Here is a 21,067-nt window from a genome sequence, read left to right as displayed (position 1 = left end):
CATTTTCAAAAATCACACCAATCTCTTTAACGGTGGTTGCCTCTGAGACATAGCATTGGAAGGAAGTGAAGGGAAACTTATACTTTTTATTTCATTTACTTCTATAGAGTTTGAAACTTTTACATATAGTGTTCTACTTCTGTAATTTTTTATTATTTTTTTTTTCGAGAGAGCACGCATGCGTGCACAAACAGGGAGGGGCAGAGGGAGAGGGAGAATCTTAAGCAGGCTCCATGCCCAGTGTGCAGAGCCCAATGCAGGGCTCGAACTCAGGACCCTGAGATCATGACCTGAGCTGAAATCAAGAGTCAGACTCAACTGAGCCACCCAGGCACCCCGTCTACCTCTGTAATTAAAAAAAAAAAAAAAAGTAATAAAGAAGATTTTTAAAGGTCTTTGCAATCGCTCTCCCAGCGCTCCTGCAGCCAGCAGGCTGTGCAGAGACGAGAAAGGCGACGTCAGGCTAAGCGTAGTGAGTGTGGCAAACAGGGTGAGTGAGGTACGGTCTTATTTGGCGCTTTAAGGGAGAGGTAGCTACGAGGTGGTGGATCCACCCAAACTCCAGGGACTTCGTATGAGGCTCCCCTGGATGGTGGTGAGAGTAGTGCTATACTTCAAGGAATCTTCTGGATTTATTTTTTAAAATGGAAAAGGAAAGGGTGAGGATCACCCGCCACCTCTTTGTGGTGCAGATGTCCTAAGTCAGCCCTCAGCTCGAGGAGACACCTAGCCAAATTCTAGAACTTTATAGTGACATGAACATGACTCTCTTCGCAGCTACACCAACACACATGTTTCTGCTTCGGGGAAGAACCCCCACCCCATGTTTGATAAACCACTGGTTTAAAAAGCTGTGGATGTAAAAATCAAACTCAACTAAACCAAAAGGAAACAGAATACTTGTAAAATTATTTAATTTTACTACTTTATATAGGAGTTGTACTTGGTTCCTACAATTATGTAGAAGAGATTCATTTTAGAATTAAAAATACAGCAATAAAGAAATCATAGCCAATTTCCTTTACAATTCTGGAATAAGGAAGGATTTTTCTACTTATAACTCAAAATCTAGAAGCTATTTAAAAAAAAAAGACTAATTAATTGAACTATATAAAAGTAAAAAGATTCTGCCAAGGGCCGGAGGGAGGATTAAAAAAAAAAAAGTAAAAAAACTCTGCATGGCAAAAAAACCCCACGGCAAACTCAAAGGACTGATGAGGAACTTCACAGGGAACAGCTCAGACTGCCCACATCTAAACCCAGTGATCACTGGAGAGAGAGAGGTGGCCATATGGGGCAACAGGCAAGACACAGCACCACCCACGAAGCGTTCTTGTCAAAATACTGAATCTGAAACTCATCAAACCCCCAGACTGAACTACTAGTTTATCAAAAATACAAGTGGTAGAGAGACATGTTAACATCAAAGAGACGCAAACAGCAAAAAGTCTAGAATGTGAGATACTCCGTGGGGCATACTTCGTCAATGAAATAAATGGCAAAGTGGGAGGGGAACCATTATATGCTAAGAGACACTTCAGAGTCCCATCAGCCAAAGTTATCAATGTATTTTTTCTTTGGAGCATGACAGCACCTGGGAGCGCTTACAGAGTCTGTGCGTGTACGCAGGGAAGCAGATGCAGCCCCACGCACGGCAGCCTGTTCGCAACAGCACAAATGGGGAAGAAAACCAAGGGCACCTAGACACTGACTGAGTCAACTACGGCACAGCCACACCACGGAGCACTGTGCAGTTGTAAAAGGGATGAGAGCCAGAGGAAATACAGTGAATGACATCATAATGATGTCTGGTGACAGAAGGCGACCACACTTATCATGGTGAGCCCTGCATAATGTAGAGAATTGTTGAATCACTACGCTATACACTTCAAACTAATATAACATTGTACGTCAACTCTTCTTCAACTAAAGAAACATGAGAACCCTCTTTTTGTACTGACATAGAGATCTCCAGGATATGTTCAATGAGAAAAACAAGATACAGATCAGTGGTCATGACGTGCTACCTTTTTTTCTGTAGAAAAAAAGAAAAAGAACTTATGTTCATATTTTATCATGTTTGTATAAAATACCACTGGAAGATACAAAGGAAACCAATAGAGGTGGTTACCTATGGGAGGAAGGGGTGAGGGGGATAGGAAATTGAGAGGAAAGGGATAAGAAAGAGAGCAACACTTCCCAACGCCTACCATTTTAAGTTGTCCTGACTTACGGACAATGGGACAACATCATCCATTCAACGTATATTTAAAAGAAATGATGGTGAATCATCTATTATATTATTTGCATAAGAATCTGACAATTTAATGATAAATGGATCATGAAGATGAATGAGATTAAGTGGGAGAAATAGTCTGGTATCAGGTCTAGGAGTTCCCTGTGACTCTCAAATGTCCATTTGAGACATACCAACTAGCATGAACTAGCATTTACCTCCATGAAGAAGATATCTCCATTTGTGTCTGTCCCTGCATGTACCACAAATGTCTGCTTCTTCATGTGCCGGCTGCCACTGGACCGGATAGAGAGATCACGTCCATTCTGAGAAAAGAGAGATCTGTTACGGACATCCACGTATCTCTATCACAGAGCTTTCTGGGCCAAGAATTCCGCCCCCCACCCCCCACTTCAGCTATTGAAATCCTATCAGTTAACTTAGCACAGTGCCATCTGCTGGCCACAGGCCACAAGGGCCTGTGTTCTCAAACTTTTTGGTCTTAGGACTCTTATACCTCTTAAAAATTATTCATGACCCCCAAGAGCTTAGGTTTATGTGAATTATAGTTAGAGATATTTACCATATTAGAAATTAAAACTGAAAAAAATTAAATATTAATTCATTTTAAAGTAATTAATAATTCATTTATAATACACCAATTACATGGTAATATAAATATTTTTTTAATAACATGTTTCCCAAAACAACAAAAAAATGAGAAGACTGGCACTGTTTTACATTTTTTCACATGTTAGTCTTTAAAAAATAGTTGGATTCTTCATACCTGCTTCTGCATTCAATTCATTGTATTATGTTGCTTTGGAAGGTATATAAAGAAAATCTGGTCTCACAGATACGTATTTGGAAAAGGGAGGAGTATTTTAATAGCTTTTCCAGATAAATATGCGTATTTTTCTTTGGTAATTATACCAAAATCTGAGAAGTAAGTTTCTGATAGTTTGTTGCAACAATATGAAGTCTGAAAACCTATCAATGAACATTTTGTACTTTGTTACATGAAATCTGTCTGTCTGCCTTGCATTTTGAGTGGATCTTTACTCCTACTTGAATTTGTAACACCACACAATGGTCTTCTGTAAAATACTGGTTTAAGGAGTAATGCAGCTCTTCCAAATATTGGCCCATTTCATTACAGAATATCAAAAAATCACATTGATTAATATCAATCTCATTACAAAAGCCTTTAAACATCAGGAAGCTTGAAGCTTCAAAGTCTGCCAAATAAACACCCAACTCTGAATAACCACAGTTAGTCATTCTTCCAAGTAAAAATGATGTCCCATGGACAAAACTGACAGTTCACCTTGCAACTCAAACTGTTAAAATCGCTTTTCCTTGAAATAATCATCCTATTTTGGTTTACAGCACAAATACATCCTGTATATTTCTCATTTGGTCACATAAATTATTAAAAAGATGTATAATCAATTATCAGATTTAGTAAAATTGGTGATTTTAATGCTTTCATCAAGAATATTCAAAAGTGCAACTAATTTTCTTTCTCTATTTTAAACAGCAAGTGCACGCCAATGGCTCCTAGCATGGTTTAGCGCCAATGCCTTCACCGGGTGAAGATAACCAGCAGTTTTATCCATCACTGCTTTTGTACAATCAGTGCAAATGCCAACCCAGTAAAAAAAGGCAAACATTTTAGTACTATTATGAAAAGTTTCCAGCTCGTGGATCCTTAGGAGTCCACAGACCACATGCTGAAACAGCTGTAGCAGGATGGTTTTAATACAGAGAATCCGATCAGAGAACAGAAGGACTAAAGCCTCATCTAGACTCAAAGCCCTATTTTCATTTTTTTTTTTTAAGATTTTATTTATTTATGTGACAGAGAGACAGCCAGCGAGAGAGGGAACACGGCAGGGGAGTGGGAGAGGAAGAAGCAGGCTCCCAGCGGAGGAGCCCGATGTGGGACTCAATCCCGGAACGCCGGGATCACGCCCTGAGCCGAAGGCAGACGCTTAACGACTGCGCTACCCAGGCGCCCCAGCCCTATTTTCAAAACTGGGGGTCTTGAAGATATACAGGCCAAGCAATGACCCACGGGGAAGCCTCTGCATTAGGTGACAAGGCCCCAGCCTGGGAGGCGACAAGTGCAGTGTGAGGGGAGCCTAGGGGACGGCGCAACATGCTTACCAGGTTCGCTAGCTGATCAAGCACTTCGTTGATTTGCTGGCTGTACACAAGCCCAATATGGGACTTTCCCATTAGGCGCCTCACCTTCTTCCGGATGTCGTTCTTATTTACCTGGAAAGCCAAAATGGGATCTTAATGAGGGATCTGCTCTCCCTGCAACTGATGTAGAGGGAATGTACAGCAAGTTTCCTACCATTTGAGACAATTCTGAGTCCACATCACAGAATATGAGAGAAAACATTCAATTGTCTATTCTGCCAACAGGCTGGGAAGGAAAACCCTGGGTGTCCCTGGGTGGCTTCCGTAGAAACGTAGCTTTTAGAGCAGGTGTGGTTCAAGTGGACTGGGGCTCAAGGAGACACTTCTTCCCTATCCCCAACCAATACTGTAACATTCACCCCTGAAGGGGCCTTAGAACCCCTGGGGCTCCTCAGACTATAGTTCAGAAACGAGGCCTTAGAGTAGCGACATTCTGGCTCGGCTGTAGCAGAGGCACCTTCCTGGGGTTCAGGATCACCACCCTTTCCCAAACAGAGTTCTCTGGGACCCCTGCAGTTCAACAGAGAGCAGTGAACCTTACCACAGAAAAGAAACAAACTAAGTCAGCCTGTCAGGTGTTTTCTGCATCTGATCAACTAATCCCTTCTTACTTAGAGAGGCTGGGAAAACAGGAGGAGGAGACTCAGGGGCTTACTCTCAAAACAACTCTCTTCTACCCATCAGCCCCAAACTTCTGTTTCCCTTTCAAAGCAGGACTCATCTATTTGGTAACATACTTCTTCCATGGCCATAACAACCAAGTACAACCAAGTCAATCTAGAACCTACCATTAATTTTTTAACAAGTAGCTCTTTTTACGTCTATGGAAAACTCTATATGATAAAGGACTAGTGCTGAAAGATGAATTCTGACTATCCTTTCTAAGGTTTTAAAAACAAACACTTAAAACATTTTTAAAATTCATTGTATTCTGTAGGGAGTTCTACTGGCATCCTAGAACTACTGGGCAAAGGAAGCCCATTTAAAATTCAAAATAGGGGCGCCTGGGTGGCTCAGTCGGTTAAGCGTCTGCTTTCAGCTCAGGTCATGATCCCAGGGTCCTGGGACTGAGGCCCCCGTCAGTCTCCCAGCTCAGTGGGGAGTCTGCTTCTCCCTTTCTCTCTGCCCCTGCTCATGTTCTCTCCTCCTGCTCACATAAATAAAATCTTTAAAAATAAATAAAAAATAAAAATAAGATGAAACTCGGTAGAGTGTGCAACTTTAAAAACAATATTTATTCATTTTAAAGATTTATTCATTTATTTTTGAGAGAGAGGCAGCACGCAAGCGTGCATGGGCGGGGGCAGAGGGAGTAAGAGAAGCAGACTTCTCGCTGAGTGGGGAGCATGATGCAGGACTCGATCCTGAAACCAAGAGTCGGACGCTCAACCAACTGTGCCACCGAGGTGTTCCGAGTGTGCAACTCTTAATCTTGGGGTTGTGAGTTCAAGTCCCACGCTGGGTGTAGAGATTACTTAAAATTTTTTTTAATTTTTTATTTATTTTTTAAAAAATATTTTATTTATTTATTTGAGAGAGAGAGTGAGAGAGAGAGAGTGAGCACAAGCAAAGTGAGGGGCAGAGGGAGAAGCAGACTCTCCGCTGAGCAGGGAGCCTGATGCGAGGCTTGATCCTGGGACTCTGGGATCATGACCTGAGCTGAAGGCAGATGCTTAACTGACTGAGCCACCCAGGTGTCCCCCCCAAAAATTTTTTAAAATAACAAAATAAAATTCAAAATAAACAAATGGTATGGAATCACCAATCATCTTTACAACATTCCTTAGCACAACAGCCTGGCAGCTTCAGACAAATGGAGCACGTGTGAGCGGCAGAGAGACCCCACACTTTCAATCAGGAAGAGAGCCCTAGTAAGATGCTTGGCAGCTTCCCAACTGACCCAGAACTTAGGTCATGGGAACAAGCCTCGCCCTTCTGGCATCGGCAGAAGCTGGGCATAAGCAAAATCAACATTACCTTCATCAATAGCATGTAGGAGATGAGGTTGTGCAAAAGTGTGGCCAGCAAACGATCTTCATCATCCTCCAGGCGCTTCCGGTCATGTTCTCCCAGGGACAGGTACCTAAGCAGGAGACCAGCAACAAGTCGGTCCTCTGTGTGGGAGACCACAGAACTAACTTGGAAGAGGCTGAATTTGCATCTTCCAAGCGTTTACTAAGTGTCATACCTGTCGATCATTTCCTGGGGACCCTGGTCCATACCCATCCCTTCTCTCTCCAACATCACAGCATCTAAGAACGCATCTTCCCAGAACTGCATTTGGTCCCATAAAGTAGAACGTTCTTTGCCTGTGTGGAATAGAATTTTTCTAGGGGCTTATTTAATATATAAAGAATACAGCTGCCAAACCAAAGTAAAGAGTAAACTCTAGATAAAAGGGACAAATTCTAGGACAAAGCAAACGTGAGCCTCTCCACCCCAGAACTAACATTCCTGCCACCAGCCCCAGCTCCTCCAAGAGAGGCCCAGCCACTCCCAAGAAGGAGGGATGAACACAGCACACAAAGAAAGGTGGTTACTTATAGAAAAGGTCTCCATAGCCGCATCCTCTAACTGGTCCCACATCGATCCTTTGTCCCTTCCTGCCAATTTGTTAGCAGGAAGGACCATGGTAGCAAGAAAGGAAAGACAGACAGACAGAAAGACAGAGGCTGTTGATTAATACCAAAATCCAGTCTCTTCTAGTGCTCACCTACTGCTTTTTCCAGACCCAGTAAGTCGCCTTCTTCAGATATAAACACGCCCTCTAACATCAGCACTGAGATCAGCACAGAGCTAAGCAGCTACGTATTCAGTGCTACCCTCTTCCCCAGCTGAGTCCAGCTTTCTTCCAGTGCAAGAGGCCTTCCCAGTCTGTGTCTCACCTAGGAGTCCCTCGTAGAGATAGACCCGCTGGCTTACATCTTCAGACGAGCGAACTGGGCTGCCCACCAGCTTCTCCTTGACACTTGGCTTCAAGCTATGGGCTTTCCCCTACGAAGAAGAGGTGACAGGTCAGCTGCCCAAGGTACTGACGGACAAGGCAAAGTAAGCCGTGCAGCCCATTAAGAGGTCCACACACCCGTTACTCTCCGTTAGCAACATACACTCCAGCAGTCCTGCTTTTGCTACTCTGCTTGCCTCAAGGATTTGACCGGAAGTCAATCTGGAAGTGGTCCCCCACCCCACACTCAGTGCACTTGGGGTGGGGGACCACCCTGTCCGAGGTGTGTGGGGTAGGTGTGTGGGGTTGGGTGTCTTTATGATAATCACCTGTGACCAACAAAGAATAATCAGCCCCTAAAATGAAAGTAAGGTATTATCAATAAAGGTATCGAAGGTATTATCAATAAAGATGTTAAAAGGATTTAAGTTCCCTGGTTAGCTTTCTATAAAAGACCAACCCTAAAGGCCTTCGTTGGCCACCCTGTCGCAACCCTGTTGGGACCCCTCTCACTCTTGACGGCTTTTTCTGTGTTTTCATTTAATAAACTTCTATTGTTTTACTCAAGGAAAAAAAAAAGTCAATCTGATAATGCTGTTCTCTGTTACTGCCTCCTAAAACATGCAATCTTGTTTTCATTTTGCTTATCTCTACCCTTTAGTCTCTGTAAGACTATTCACTCTTAAAAATAAATCAGAGGCAAATCCTCTGTGGCAGCATAATGCAACAGAAAAAACACTGATTTTGAAGTCAGACTTATATAATATAATATCTACCTCGTAGGACCATTATGGGAATTAAATTAGAAAATACATATAAAGCACATGGTTGGTATTGGATAAATGTTAATTTCCTCTTTCCTACCATCTCTTAGAAATATCTGCCTCTTAGAAAAATCACTAACTTTACCTGCCATTTCTGCAATATTAGACTTTCTATTCATTCAAAAAAGATTTCAAGTGGGTAAGAGGCAAATTTCATGCCCATTTCACAACTCATGCAGCAGCATAAGCAGAGAAGCGACCAATCAAAGGTTATTAGGCAACACCTAATTAGTGTGTCTACACACCAGTCTCCAGGTTCACAGCCCAGTTCTTTGTTCAATGGACCATGCTGACTTAATATAACTTATTTCTTGCTAAAACAGCCTTTTTTTTTAAGCCACGAAATTTAAGTAATTGCTCTCAGCAACTCAACTGTACAAAAACAGCCCTTGCCCACCAGCACAGAACAAGTAAGAATTTGTCCCAGGAAGGTGCCAGGAAAGGCAGCACACAGCTGAATGGCTTCCTGCAAGACTGCTATCTCATAATGTCTATCTTAATGTCCAGAACGGAAGCACACTAGAAGGATTTAAAATACTCTCATTAAAATGGTCTATTTAGACTTAAGGAGAGCTAAGGTCCATTAACTTGAATGGTTCTGCTGACTCTCAATCCCATTCTCTACCTTTGCTCAGGGATGTCATTTGCTCTATTAGAAACACATACACAGAAAGCCCGAGGGTGGGAATGATCACCAGGGTTATACACTAGACTTCACTTAAATTTCATCTTCCATTCTCCCCACAAACCAAAGCTAAGGACTTATAAGCTCCTATAACAAATATCCATTCTCAGGGCTCCTGGGTGGCTCAGTCAGTTAAGCGTCTGCCTTTGGCTTAGGTCATGCTCCCAGGGTCCTGGGATCAAGCCCTGCATGAGGCTCCCTGCTCTGCAGGGGGGTCTGCTTCTCCCTCCCCCCACTCATGTTCTCTCTCTCTCACACACACTTTCTCTTACTCAAATAAAATCTTTTAAAAAAATTATTATAAATAAGAATATTCATTCTCAGCTCTGTCTAATCAAGTGACAAATGTATCAGAGTGCTTAATGTTGCATAAAGAGGCATGTATACGCCAAAAAGCAGTGTGTCTGAAGGCAAGGACTAAATGGAATTACTTTCATTTCAACCGATCACTGGCTTTTTGTAGGATGTAGGGCAAGTTCTTTTTTTCCTAAGGCTTTGTTCCTGTCACCTGTCAGAAGACATTAGTCACAGCAACATACTGAACTGCAAACTTCTTGAGAGTGAGAATGTCTTATTCACCCTCTTTCTTTAGTACAGAATATAGGACTTAGTAAATCACTTAATAAATATTTATCAGTGAAGGAAAGTATCAAATAACTGTTAGAAATATACAAAAATAAAATGCTATTTTAAAGTGCTATATAAATAGGGGCGCCTGGGTGGCTCAGTTGTTAAGCATCTGCCTTCAGCTCAGGTCATGATCCCAGGGTCCTGGGATAAAGCCCCACGTCGGGCTCCCTGCTCAGTGGGGAGCCTGCTTCTCCCTCTCCCGCTCCCCCTGCTTGTGCTCTCTCTGTCAAATAAATGTCTAAAAAAAAAAAAAAAAAAAAAAAAAAAAAAAAAAAAAAAAGTGCTATATAGAGCAGTGACCAGAATAAAACCAAACTATCCCACAGCAAGAGGCAGACTGATACAAAACGACAGCTGTCTTTGCCCTGGCATTGCCACAAAGGCACCTATCACCTCGTCTACTGTAAATATGGGGATAATTGCTACATAGGATTTGAAGCCCTGATCTGACTGGGCAGGGATTCCGACTCATCAGTGATTCAGGAGAGGGTCCTAAAAGCCCCAGATCATGGAGTAAAATCACTCTGAAAAAAGCCTTAAGAAACATTTTCTTTGAAGCCAAAGTTTTGGGGATAATCTATTCCTTACTTCCTCTTTTCCTTCTAATTGCCCCTAACATTTCCTTCTTTTCTAACCCATTCCCTCCCACGAAAGAAATGATCTCCTTCCGTTAGTAAACAAAACTTACGAAGATGGCGCTGGTAGCAGAGTTGGTCTCAATTTCACTATCGGACAAGGTGCCCCGAGAGCTTGCCAAGTGGGCGCTGCCCTCACCGCCTGGTCCATCACCTGCATTGCTGCTCAGGTCACTGTCTGCTCCAAGGGTCTCTCCAGAGCTATTACTCACCTGGAAAGGAAAGAGAGGTAGTAAGGGATATTCCCCAGTGAAGGGTTCCCAGAAATGCCCAGCTGTTAGAACTTTCTACTACAATTAAAAAAAAAAAAAAAAGCACTGAACTTCAACGGTGTGTCAGATAGCCTCTGGAAGTACCTTCTTTACAAGACGAGTAGCCCTGGGTAAAATCTCAGGGTCTGATCCCACGCACACAGACTATGCCAGGTGAACATCTCCACCGTGAGAACCAAGCTGACATGAGACTAAGAGCCTCCAAAGGAGAAAGCAGCCCCCTCTTCCAAGGGGGGACTCACACCCCACCCACCAAGATGCCAGTGTGGTGTTCCCCTACCACGGTGCTAACTTCAGAGTCCTGACTTGAGCTTCGGATCATAACAGCTGGACTCACAGCAATGACAGAGTCTGGATCAGTCCTCTGAAACGACACGGGGACTCAGATACATTAGAGGAGGTGTCCCCTCTACTCTCAGTTTCCCTAAGAAATACTGTATCTTCTTCCTTCTCCTCAACCCCTACCTACTATTATCATCCCTAAACAGGTCATGAGAAGTTTTTTTCATGAATATAAAATATACATGACTTGATGATGAAAAATAATAAACATTAAAGAAATACATGCTCGCTACAGAAAATACATGAAATAATAAGGAAACTAAAATAAATCATAACCCTACCACTAACATTAATCACTGTTTAGGTTTTACTATACTTCCTTTCAGTCTTTTCTACATACATTTTAAAAATTAAATGGGAATCATACTACATATAGCTTTGTAAAACATTTTCCCATGTCACTAGATTTTTGAAAACACAATCTTCAGTGGATACTAGTATCGTACTACGTAGACATATTACACTTATTTCATCATCTTCCCATCACTCGGCATGCATGTTGTTTTGGCATTGTCTTTTTTTTATAACTTAAAGAAGTATTCTGAGATAGCAAATTTAATGCTCGCAATTCTCAATATAGTTGTCACAAACCTGGGAACCAGATGTCAGGCTCACGCCACTGTCCGCACTGATCTGGGACTTCTTCTCCTCTGTCTCACCGAGGTCAAAGACGGGTTTGATTACTTCAGGCCCTGGGTAGGGGAAAACCTCTGTCACTCCATACACAAAGGCAAGGGGCAGGCTGGTGAAGGGAGTGGGAGAGCACACAGCCAGGTCCCAGACCTCAGCATGTCCCAGTCACCTTTCCAGGGACTGCCCCCACATCAGGCCCTACTGGAAGAAGTCCCCAGATGCCTTAAGAACCAAGTAGGACAAATTAAACCTGGTCTCAAGGGGTTCTGCAGCCATCTTCACAACCTGAGAAGATTCTCAGCAGATCATTCTAAAACAGAAAGTTCCATAAACAAATGTCTAAACCACATTCCCCTATACTCAGAGTTGGAGCTTCACTGGTGTGTGAAACCAATTAAGGGTCCCCAGGTCACTCAGTGCTTCCCCAACAAATGTGTCTAAAGGGGCTAGAAAAGGACAGGCCCAACGAGATACAGAAATACCAGCTGTTTCCGTGGACACTGACTACCTCAACCCTACACCTTTCTACACTTGAGATAAAAACCACCCTCGTTTTTTCCCCACCCACCCGCAATGGTATGGCAGAAGGACAGAATGACAGAAAGCAAGAAAGCGTGCCTAGGCAAGCCACCAGAGAGAGCTGGGAAGCTACAGACTCAACACGGAGGGACAGCAACCATCTCTGCCAACTGTGCCCACAGGCCTTCTAGTGGGTGAGGGAGATATCAGCCAATGAGGGGCACTGAAATAGGCAAACATTCTCCCCACCAACTCTGGAGCAATCGAGAACCAAGTTCTAAGGGACTTTACTCAGTAGACGCCCTGATTACAGCCTGATTGCTAGGAGGAGAGGGGGAAAGAAGCAGCCTACAAGTCACGTACCTGGGAGTCACATACCACCTACCTGCTCTCATTCCAAATACCCCCCAAGAGCAAATTTGGGGTGGGGCTGACAAAGGGAGCCTGCCCCAACTGGGCCTGGGGAGTTGGCAGGTATGGGAGATTTGGGAACGGGAAGGGGCATTTGTTCCTTACTCTGTTTTTCCAAAGCTTTTTGCTTTTTCACTTCCTGGTGCTTGTTCCACAATTCTACCCCAGATGCAATGTAAGCAGGAGAGAAAGACAGACAGAGTCAGAGGCTGGTCAGACAGAATGGAAACCCACCCACCCAAGCTGATTCAGTCTCAGGCACAGGATTACAAATCAAGAGATAAAAAGAGATCTTCTTTTCGGGGAGTTAAAAATCAAGAGATCTAATGCCTTCCCCCCACCCAACTAATGAACTAAAGACTCTAAATTCCTAACCCGAACCTGAAAGTGGTAGTAAAACGCTGCGGACATTGGCGGTGGGGCTGCCTTCACTCCAGCTCCCCCATTTTGGCATGAGGAAACTGGTCCTAACGAGGCTGGAGCACTTCGCTCGAGATCGTGTAGCTTAGGACCAGTTTAAACATCCACCACGCCATGCTCTCTCTGCCAAAGGAGCTGGGCAACGACAATTTTGAAAGATTCCAGACAAGACAGATGATCACCCCAAGCAGCCAAAGGGGTTCGGAAGCATGAGCACCAATCTATTTGATTTGCCGGGCTGGACAGAGGCCACTCCTGCAGGCAGTTTGCACCCCTCCTTGCCGTCACCAAAAAATCCAAGGCACCCTCACAACCAGTGTCTGCCCTGCCGAGCGACCCATTCTTAGCCAGTCACAGGGAAGAATGCTTCTTGTAAAGGTGACAGAGAACACGAAATGGTCAAGAATAAGAGGTAAAGAAGAGCGAATACTGATAGCATTCTTTCCCTGGAAGAACTTGAGAATCGATTTAATCCGATCTCCTCATTTCCCAGATGAAGAGACAGAGACCCTGATAGAGGAAGTGCTTTGCTCCAAGTCTCATTCCTAGCTGGAGGCAGATACGGGACTAAAACTCCAGGCCTTCCGACTTGCAGGCGGGGACTTTTTCTAGAACATCACATCAGGCAGGAGGAATGCAGGGTTGATCGCCTCTAGGACACTATTCTGCTGGCTAGAGAAGGGAAGCTCCCCAACGAAGGAATCTGGCGGCGCACCACCATTTATGGGAGCACAAGACAACTAATGTGTGGCAAAGAAGCATCCGTTAGAAGCATCCTGCCCACGGAAACAGGATCAGAAAAAGACAGACACAACCTCGATGACTCAAGGTCAAGTACAGAGGGAGTCAAGTGGAGGTGCCACCTGGAGCTCAGGAAGGCACTGCCTGAGCGGGAATGGAGACACACTCAACACAAACAAGCTCTTAATCAAGCCCAGTAAGGAAAGGGTTAAAGAAAAACTGATTCAGAAATCTATACCTTGAGGTCTGGAGCCCTGGGAAATGGGGTTGCTGGACACCCCCCCAAGAAGCAAATTTGAGGGCAGTGTCATGGTTGGATGAGAGTAAACTGGCCCAGACGATCATAATTTTATAGACCAAAGATGCATCTATAAACTTTCTTACAGCTTCCAGGAGCTCACATGGCTCTCCACAGTGTGAAGAAATCCAGATGTAAATAAAGACGGACCAGGAGTACAGGTCAGACTCCCTGCACTAAACCTCACTGGGCCTTCTAAGTAAAACTTCCACTCTTCCTCTAAGATGTCGGTGGGGGTGACTGTAAAGGAAGCATAAGGGATAAAGAAGTACAAAGAAATACCATCAGAAATGGATGCAGACCTATCTCCCTCTCTAGAAAGCAAAGCATGGGAAACAGAAAGGCAGGATTCTGGATGAACTGAAAGGAGGGAGAGGTATTTAAGAAGCCAGAACCCTCCCTCCACCACACCAAACACAGTGATACATACCAACGGATGCTACAAAGTTCTCTTCCTTTAAACTTCTGGTGTCTAGTTCTTTAGGACCCTTTCCTGCAGCACTTGGAGCCCGAGGTCCCAGCTGGGGAACTCTCAGCTGTGCCAAAGCCTTTGGGTCCCCCCGGCCGGCCAGGCCAGGATCCTTGCCAACTGGGGTATTTACACTCTCTGTTGGACTTCTCTTCCGCTTGTCTGGTTCTAGGGAAAGATCGAACAGAGGAAGAGGTCAAAAGAGACCGCGAGGGGGAATCGAGCTATCGGAGTGAGGCAGGAGAAGCAAGGCTACAGAAGGATGTAGAATGGAAGAAGTGCAAGGAAAGAAAAGTAGACATCTTATTTTTCGTGACAGAAAAGTACCCAGTACAAACGTGCATTAAAAAATAAAATCCCGAAGCCTGATGGGAAGCAGCTTGGCCCCGGGAAACTTGTGAAAGAACAAGTTCCCTTTCCTCGGAGATCAGTGGGAGAGTTGTGGACGGCGCCGGCCCAGCCGGTGTGATCCCTACCTTTACTATAGTAGTGGGTCTGGGCGATCTCCAGAAGCCCAAAGATGCTGGCCATGCCACCCAGACCCGCGTGGGCATAGGACTGCTCCAGGCTGAGTACCGTGCACTTGAGCAGGTCTAACATTCCCTTGTACACCTTTCGACTGATCTCCTGCAACAACGAGCCAGGGGCTAGAGTTGGCAAAACTGCCGTTGGTGTCTAGGTCCCTCTTCCAGCTGATTCCAGCTCCCCACCCCAGACACTGACCACGTCGGGGATGGCGTCCTGCCGGGCATCCTCCTCTGACTGCACTGTGCGGCTCAGCTTGCTCAGGACAAAGACTCGCAGCTGCTCGCTCTCCAGCAGCCGACGCACCTTCTTCATGTTGAGCCAGCCAACGCCCTGGCCATCCAACACACTGTGGACCACCTCCTTCAGGAACTGCTGGTTCTCACTACAGGGCCCACACACCACTTCTGTGGTCATCAGCTTCTTTGCAGAGCACCCACCCTTCACCAGACTCGGTGTTTGCCTCCAGGGGCGAAACACAAAGCCAAGTCTCCAGACGTCCAAGTCCCCTGCACCCCTAGCCCCCCACAAATGGCCTGGTTTGCCCGCGTACCCAGCACTGCGGTTTCGTTCTCCTCGCCGGCGTGGGCGACTACCGCTGCGTGGGCATTCAGTCAGAAAGGGCAGTGTGCGCAAGAACTGATTTCATCTACCCAACTGAGAGGTGCTCTCCCACTCCTGAGCATCCCTAAAGTGTGGTACAGGAACCGCTACCTCTATCGCAGAACTTTTGAAATAGCTCAGCCAGTTATTACCTAGAATTGCTGGATCGCCCCTGAGGTGATGGAGGCTCTCTTTTCACTGTTGGGCTGTGTTTAATAACAGATGACTTCTGGTCCACTAAGGCCCTCCTGTTTCCTATAGCCAGGAAGGTAGGAATGAGAGACATCACTACTGGGGTCGCGTAGCCTGCGTCAGCACCGCCCTGGGGAGCCACGGTCCACACCCATTCCCCAGAAGGGCTGGGTGAGGATGGCCCCGGGGCATCACGCAGAGGTAGAAACCAGCCATGGCAACGTGGAGGAAGTGGGGATGAGACTCAGGCCACTCCCCATGCAGCAGCAGCGCGTCCCATGGGCAAGCACGGGCGTCACGGGGGACGGGGCAAGGCAGGTCACTCAGGTGACACTGCTTGCTCCATGAGGAGGGTGGCCCTCAGGCAGGCACGGAAGATGCTAGGAAAAGAAAGATCATGCACAGCTCACGGGCAAGACCCACCTTCACCACTCCCGGGGCCGGCTTCAGTAACAATCTCCATTAGAGTATTTAGCCCAAATACTGGGACACAAAATACACAATTAGTAGGTGCACCGTGATACCACAACCCCTGTTCCCCTCAATGGAGCTGTAAGTCAGACAATCTGAGGACTCTCCCAAAGCTTAGTGCACATAACCTCAGTTCTCAGGCACCTCACGGCTGGAAGCCAAGAGATCAGGAAACCACCAAGGCGCTAGGAAAGACCGTCCTTAAGACTATGGTCTCTAAAAGCCAGGGGCAGGGTAAACGACACAAGGGACCTTCAGGTACTAAACAGGCACATGCATGAAAGAGGGACTGCTGGTTTTCACGAAACATCTAGCGCAGGGGTCCAGAGGGCCTGCCGGTGTGCAGGGAGCAGAGACCCATCTTGCAGATGCTGTCATGGGAAGTGGGGTGGGGGTGCGAGGATGGGAGGCGGATGGAAGTGAGAAGGGCAACAAATGACATGAAGCATCAGCATGCGATAAAGGCATTTCAACTGCTTCCGCCCCAACTGCATCAAATGAAGCCAGTGACCCTAACACCTGTCCACCCCTCAGCTATGGAGTCAGGCGTGGCTTCGTGCCACAGTGCTAGGTAACCCCTACACCACTAACTATTATGTCCCTTTGACCGCCTACCCTATGTTCCCATCCCTGCCAGAGAACACTCCTTCGATTCCCGGAGTTTTTAATCACTGGGGAGAGAAGTCCGTTAAAATATACACGGGGCTGCTTCTCACTATGCTTTCTACTGTAATTAAATATTTCATCCCAATATCTAGAGAAAACAAACGTCAGGAGAGTAAATTCCAAAGAGCCCTTTAGATTCTCAAATGAAAATTAAATAGGTCTTAGTTGCCCTTAGCTGTTCAATACTACCTGGCCCACCCACGGGGCCCATCGATGTGAAGCCAAAGGAAGGGGCTTCTTGGCTCTATAAACACCGCCAGGCTCTTCCAACAGTCCCCCAATGGGCCAGCTCCCTGGGATGGAGCTCCTCCTCTGCTCACGCAGCAGGAACCCGGCAGATGACCCGTGGCAGCTGATGGTCCCTGTGTTAATTACGGATCCCCCAGCAGCGGCAGTAATCTCACAGTTGCTCTTATCCTAAATGACATAACAGGGCCTTCTCTTCAGCTACGAAGGTCGTTTCCATCTGAAAACCAGTCAGGCCCATCATGTGCAATGAAAGCCATGAGAAGCGGCATGAGGGGCAACAGCCAGATCAAATGAGTCGTCATACACAGAGCTCCTGACAAGCACCCAGAGGCCTGAAATATCTCCCGGAGGATCCTGGTTCGGCGGAAGGAGGGCTGTAGTTACCTTTCAGACTGGGGAAGGGTGTGGTTTTCTCTCGGGCACCTTTGGTGGGCAGTGTGAGGTTTGAAAGACTGAAGCTCGTACTGTGGTTTCGATACAGGCTGCCTGTCAAGGGGAGGGCATGAGAGCAATGAGTTAAGAGCATAAAGAATCACAGCGGACGACTGTACCGTCATCTCCGTCATCCTCCTTTTCAAACATAATCCCAGTACCTCTGTACCCTACAAAGGGCCTAGTCTATAACGGAGGGCAACCACAGGGGCAACTGCCAGGATTGTTCAAAAGCCAGTAACAACTTCCTCTGACCACCTCCCATGTCTCTCATCAACTGCTAACTCAGCATGAAAGCTGACATTAATGCACTTTTAGTCAGAAGTTGGTGCTGTCCCTACCTGGCTTCTGAAAAAACTCACAATCATAATTATCCCCGATGTTGGCTTCTCTGGTCCCTGGTCCGTCCTCAATCTTTAACTGACACCACCCCTCATTTCCGGAAATATTCTCTAGGCACAAAAGTCAACCTCATATAGATTTCAAAGCACGTTCATGAAAAAGTCCTTCACCAGGCAAAGAAGGTTATTAGATACAGAACCCAAATCAAATTTGACCATTATATTTCCACAAAATATATGATGCTTAATACAATGACTATTTTTCAGTTGACCAGCTATCTTACCTGAGATAGACGGAAACCTCTAGGGATAAAGATAGCTACTACTCTGTCCCTGTCCTTTACTGACCTCCCTTGAAAATACCTCATTCACTGTCACCCAAACAACCTGGATTGGGGCTTGATAATGACAACCCAGCCCTACATCTGAAGTCCTAGGCAGCATCCACCATGGCCAGACCCTACTGCAGAGAAAATAGGACAGAGGCAGGAGAGCTGAAGGCACTTACTGGCAAAAGACATGATGCCCCCGAAGCCCTCGGTGCTGTTGTTGGAGACAGTGGAGGTGGGTGAGCTCGCTCGAGAGTCTGACTCTGCGTCTGAGTCGCTTGCCAGTTTCAAGCTGTTGGGCCGCAGCAGCTTTTGAGCCCTTGAATGCACAGTGGCACCTATGAGCCCAGGCAGGGGTACCTAGTCTTGGAAGTGTGGGCCTTATGCTACGCTGCCGTCACGGCTCCCTTCCCGCAACTTCTATATGCCTAGGTCAAAGCGCCACCTTGGGATGGTGCGCCACCAGAGCATTTGGACTTCTCCAACTTTCTGATTAGCCCTCACCCGGGGTCCACTGTAGTGAGGTCCTTCAGTCACCCATCTAGAAGGAATCCCCAGGCTCTCACCGATTGCCACTGACATGTTGGCTGAATCGGGGAGTGTAACTTTCCCCCTGCTCATCATCATCTTCCTCAGGGGGAAGGCCATACTGGGGCTCGAGGCATGGATTGTCATAGGTTCGCCGGCACACTGACCCCTCTCCAATTTCTGTCTGGCGCCTGTCCACGTTCGATTTGCCGATGCTGGCAGGCACGGTAGGGAGGGGCTTGGGGACGCCTACTGCCGCCTTATCATCAGCCTCCGTTGAGTCGGCAGGTTCCTAAAGGTCACATTAGATAAAAACTGCTCACCCAGTGCCCAGTGGTACCTTCCTGTGTTCTCAGTTTAGCAGGGCCTAGCCAGGCCTATCAGGTTCCCAACTCTCATCCTAAGGGAACGTGTGAGAAAAGATCTCTGTGACACCCCTGTTCTCTGTGCCCACAAACTATGCAAGGGGGATCTTAGGTAAGTCCTGAACAGAGCCCAAGGAGTTCCTTCTGGAGTCGAAACTGTATCTCCTAGGCTCTACACTAGGAGACCTATGGAGAGGAAGACAGGAAGAATGCGAAGAAAGAGGCAAATTAACAGCTTCAGCCTTGTCTGCCTAACAGAGGTATGGCCCACATCCCAAGTAACAGCTCTCACTTATCCACCCTTCCAAGTCCTCGCGTACAGAATTAGCTCCGTGGATGACGGTGCTGGGGCTACTGCTGGCGGTGGTGCTGGAGCTGGAGCGCAGTGGCGGGTTCTCCTGGGAGTTCTCACTGTCTGGGCCTGGCTCCTCTGATTCCTTCTGGTTCTGCAGCTCAGCAATCTCCACCTCACTGGCATCCCCCAGGGCCGCGTGTGTCAATGGATCCACACCTGCCAAAACCCAAGGTGGCACGTACAGACCACACGGTCCCAGAGACCATAAGCCTGCCCAGAGCCGATCAGTCTCCCCAAGTACACTTACTAGGAGTATCCCCATTGATGTCACATTTCATCATTTCACTGACAAAGTCACCGAGGGAGGAGTAAGAAGAGCTTGAGTCATCATAATCCATGCTGTCACTGCCACTGCAGAGTGAAGAGCATGAAAATAAAAACAAAAACAAAAACAAAAACAGAACAGAAGGAAGGGGCAGGCAGAAGAATCAGTGATCAGCATTAGGAAAAACAAAAAAGGAAAGACTCTCATACAGACACACACACACATTCACACACACACACACACACACACGTGCACACTAATGCACACACGCAGGAATACTACTCAGCCATAAAAAAGAATGAAAGCTTGCCATCTGCAACAACAACATGAGTACAGCCAGAGTATAATACTAAACAAAATAAGCCAGGGAAAGACAAATTCCACATGATTTCACCCATATGCAAAATTTAAGAAACAAAACAACCGAACAAAGGAAAAAAAAGAGACAAACCAAGAAAGGAACTCTTTTTTTTTTTTTTTCCATGATTTTCTTTATTTATTGACAGACATAGAATGAACACAGGCAGGGGGAGCAGCAGGCACAGGGAGAGGGAGAAGCAGACTCCCCACTGAGCAGGGAGCCCAACACGGGACTCGATCCCAGGACCCTGGGATCATGACCTGAGCCAAAGGCAGATGCTTAACCAACTGAGCTACCCAGGCGCCCAAAGAAAGAAATTCTTAATAATATAGAACAAACTGATGGCTACCAGACAGGAGGAGGGTGGAGTGGGGGATGAAATACGTGATAGGGATCAAAGAGTAAGTTTATCATGTTAAGCACTGACTAATGTGATTTGCTGAATCACTGTATTGTACACCTGAAACTGATATAACGCTATATGCTGACTACACTGAAATTAAAATAAAAACTTAAAAAAAAAAAGCGGGGGGAGCGCCTGGATGGCTTAGTCGGTTAAGTGTCCGACTCCTGATTTCAGCTTGGGTCATGACTTCAGGGCCGGGGATCAAGCTCCGTGTCGGTCTCTGAGCTTAGCAGAGTCTGCTTCTCTCCCTCTCCCTCTGCCCCTCTGTGTGCTCTTTCTCTCTCTCTCTCTCTAATAAATAAACCTTAAAAAAAAAAAACTTAAAAAAAAAAAAGAGGTACACACTTAACTCAAGATAACATAAGTAAACTAACACAAAACGACCCACCAGAATATAACCAAGGCTTCAAAGACTAACGTCTAAGTCCTAGAGACTTCGTCATTGGGCTCAGTCAGGGCTAGTGAGAGCCTCCTTACCTTCCAGAGCGGTTTGGTGCTCACCTGTCGTCCGTAGGGTCAGAGTCAGAGCCGCGCTCTGGCGGCACACTCAGAGCCTCAGCCAGCTGGGAGCTGCTGTCGTAGACGCGGTAACGGATGGGCTGCAGCTGGTGAGTGTACCACTTCGGCTTGTCGCCAATCAGCGCTGGATCAAACATGTCTACCCAAGAGAAAAAAGAACAGAGTTAGCAGCAAGGAGAAAAAAACAAGCAAA

At 46.2% G+C, this 21,067-nt stretch overlaps 1 protein-coding gene across 50 annotated transcripts in view; it reads right to left on the bottom strand.

The window, feature by feature from the left end:
- The window catches only part of MADD (MAP kinase activating death domain), a 42,657-nt gene that overhangs the window by 9,600 nt on the left and 11,990 nt on the right, over positions 1-21,067 (bottom strand). For 2 of the 50 annotated variants that reach the window (XM_026511961.4, XM_044388945.3), the window contains exons 10-30: positions 20,857-21,013; positions 19,571-19,674; positions 19,289-19,479; positions 18,642-18,895; positions 18,255-18,394; positions 17,358-17,459; positions 16,011-16,070; positions 15,548-15,650; positions 14,991-15,177; positions 14,744-14,894; positions 14,229-14,435; positions 12,445-12,498; positions 11,368-11,468; positions 10,715-10,798; positions 10,216-10,374; positions 7,330-7,438; positions 6,985-7,047; positions 6,633-6,753; positions 6,422-6,527; positions 4,406-4,516; positions 2,455-2,562 (exon numbers count right to left, since the gene is read on the bottom strand). In XM_026511961.4, the coding sequence (XP_026367746.2) occupies positions 2,455-2,562; positions 4,406-4,516; positions 6,422-6,527; positions 6,633-6,753; positions 6,985-7,047; positions 7,330-7,438; positions 10,216-10,374; positions 10,715-10,798; positions 11,368-11,468; positions 12,445-12,498; positions 14,229-14,435; positions 14,744-14,894; positions 14,991-15,177; positions 15,548-15,650; positions 16,011-16,070; positions 17,358-17,459; positions 18,255-18,394; positions 18,642-18,895; positions 19,289-19,479; positions 19,571-19,674; positions 20,857-21,013 (2,672 nt within the window). The remainder of the gene's footprint in view (positions 1-2,454; positions 2,563-4,405; positions 4,517-6,421; positions 6,528-6,632; positions 6,754-6,984; positions 7,048-7,329; positions 7,439-10,215; positions 10,375-10,714; positions 10,799-11,367; positions 11,469-12,444; positions 12,499-14,228; positions 14,436-14,743; positions 14,895-14,990; positions 15,178-15,547; positions 15,651-16,010; positions 16,071-17,357; positions 17,460-18,254; positions 18,395-18,641; positions 18,896-19,288; positions 19,480-19,570; positions 19,675-20,856; positions 21,014-21,067) is intronic. The other 48 variants (XM_044388926.3, XM_044388947.3, XM_044388927.3 and 45 more) reach the window with 35 other exon arrangements.

Source organism: Ursus arctos, unplaced genomic scaffold (genome assembly GCF_023065955.2).
Source record: "Ursus arctos isolate Adak ecotype North America unplaced genomic scaffold, UrsArc2.0 scaffold_23, whole genome shotgun sequence".
Lineage (NCBI taxonomy): Eukaryota > Metazoa > Chordata > Mammalia > Carnivora > Ursidae > Ursus > Ursus arctos.
This window is presented reverse-complemented; position numbering and strand designations above follow the sequence as displayed.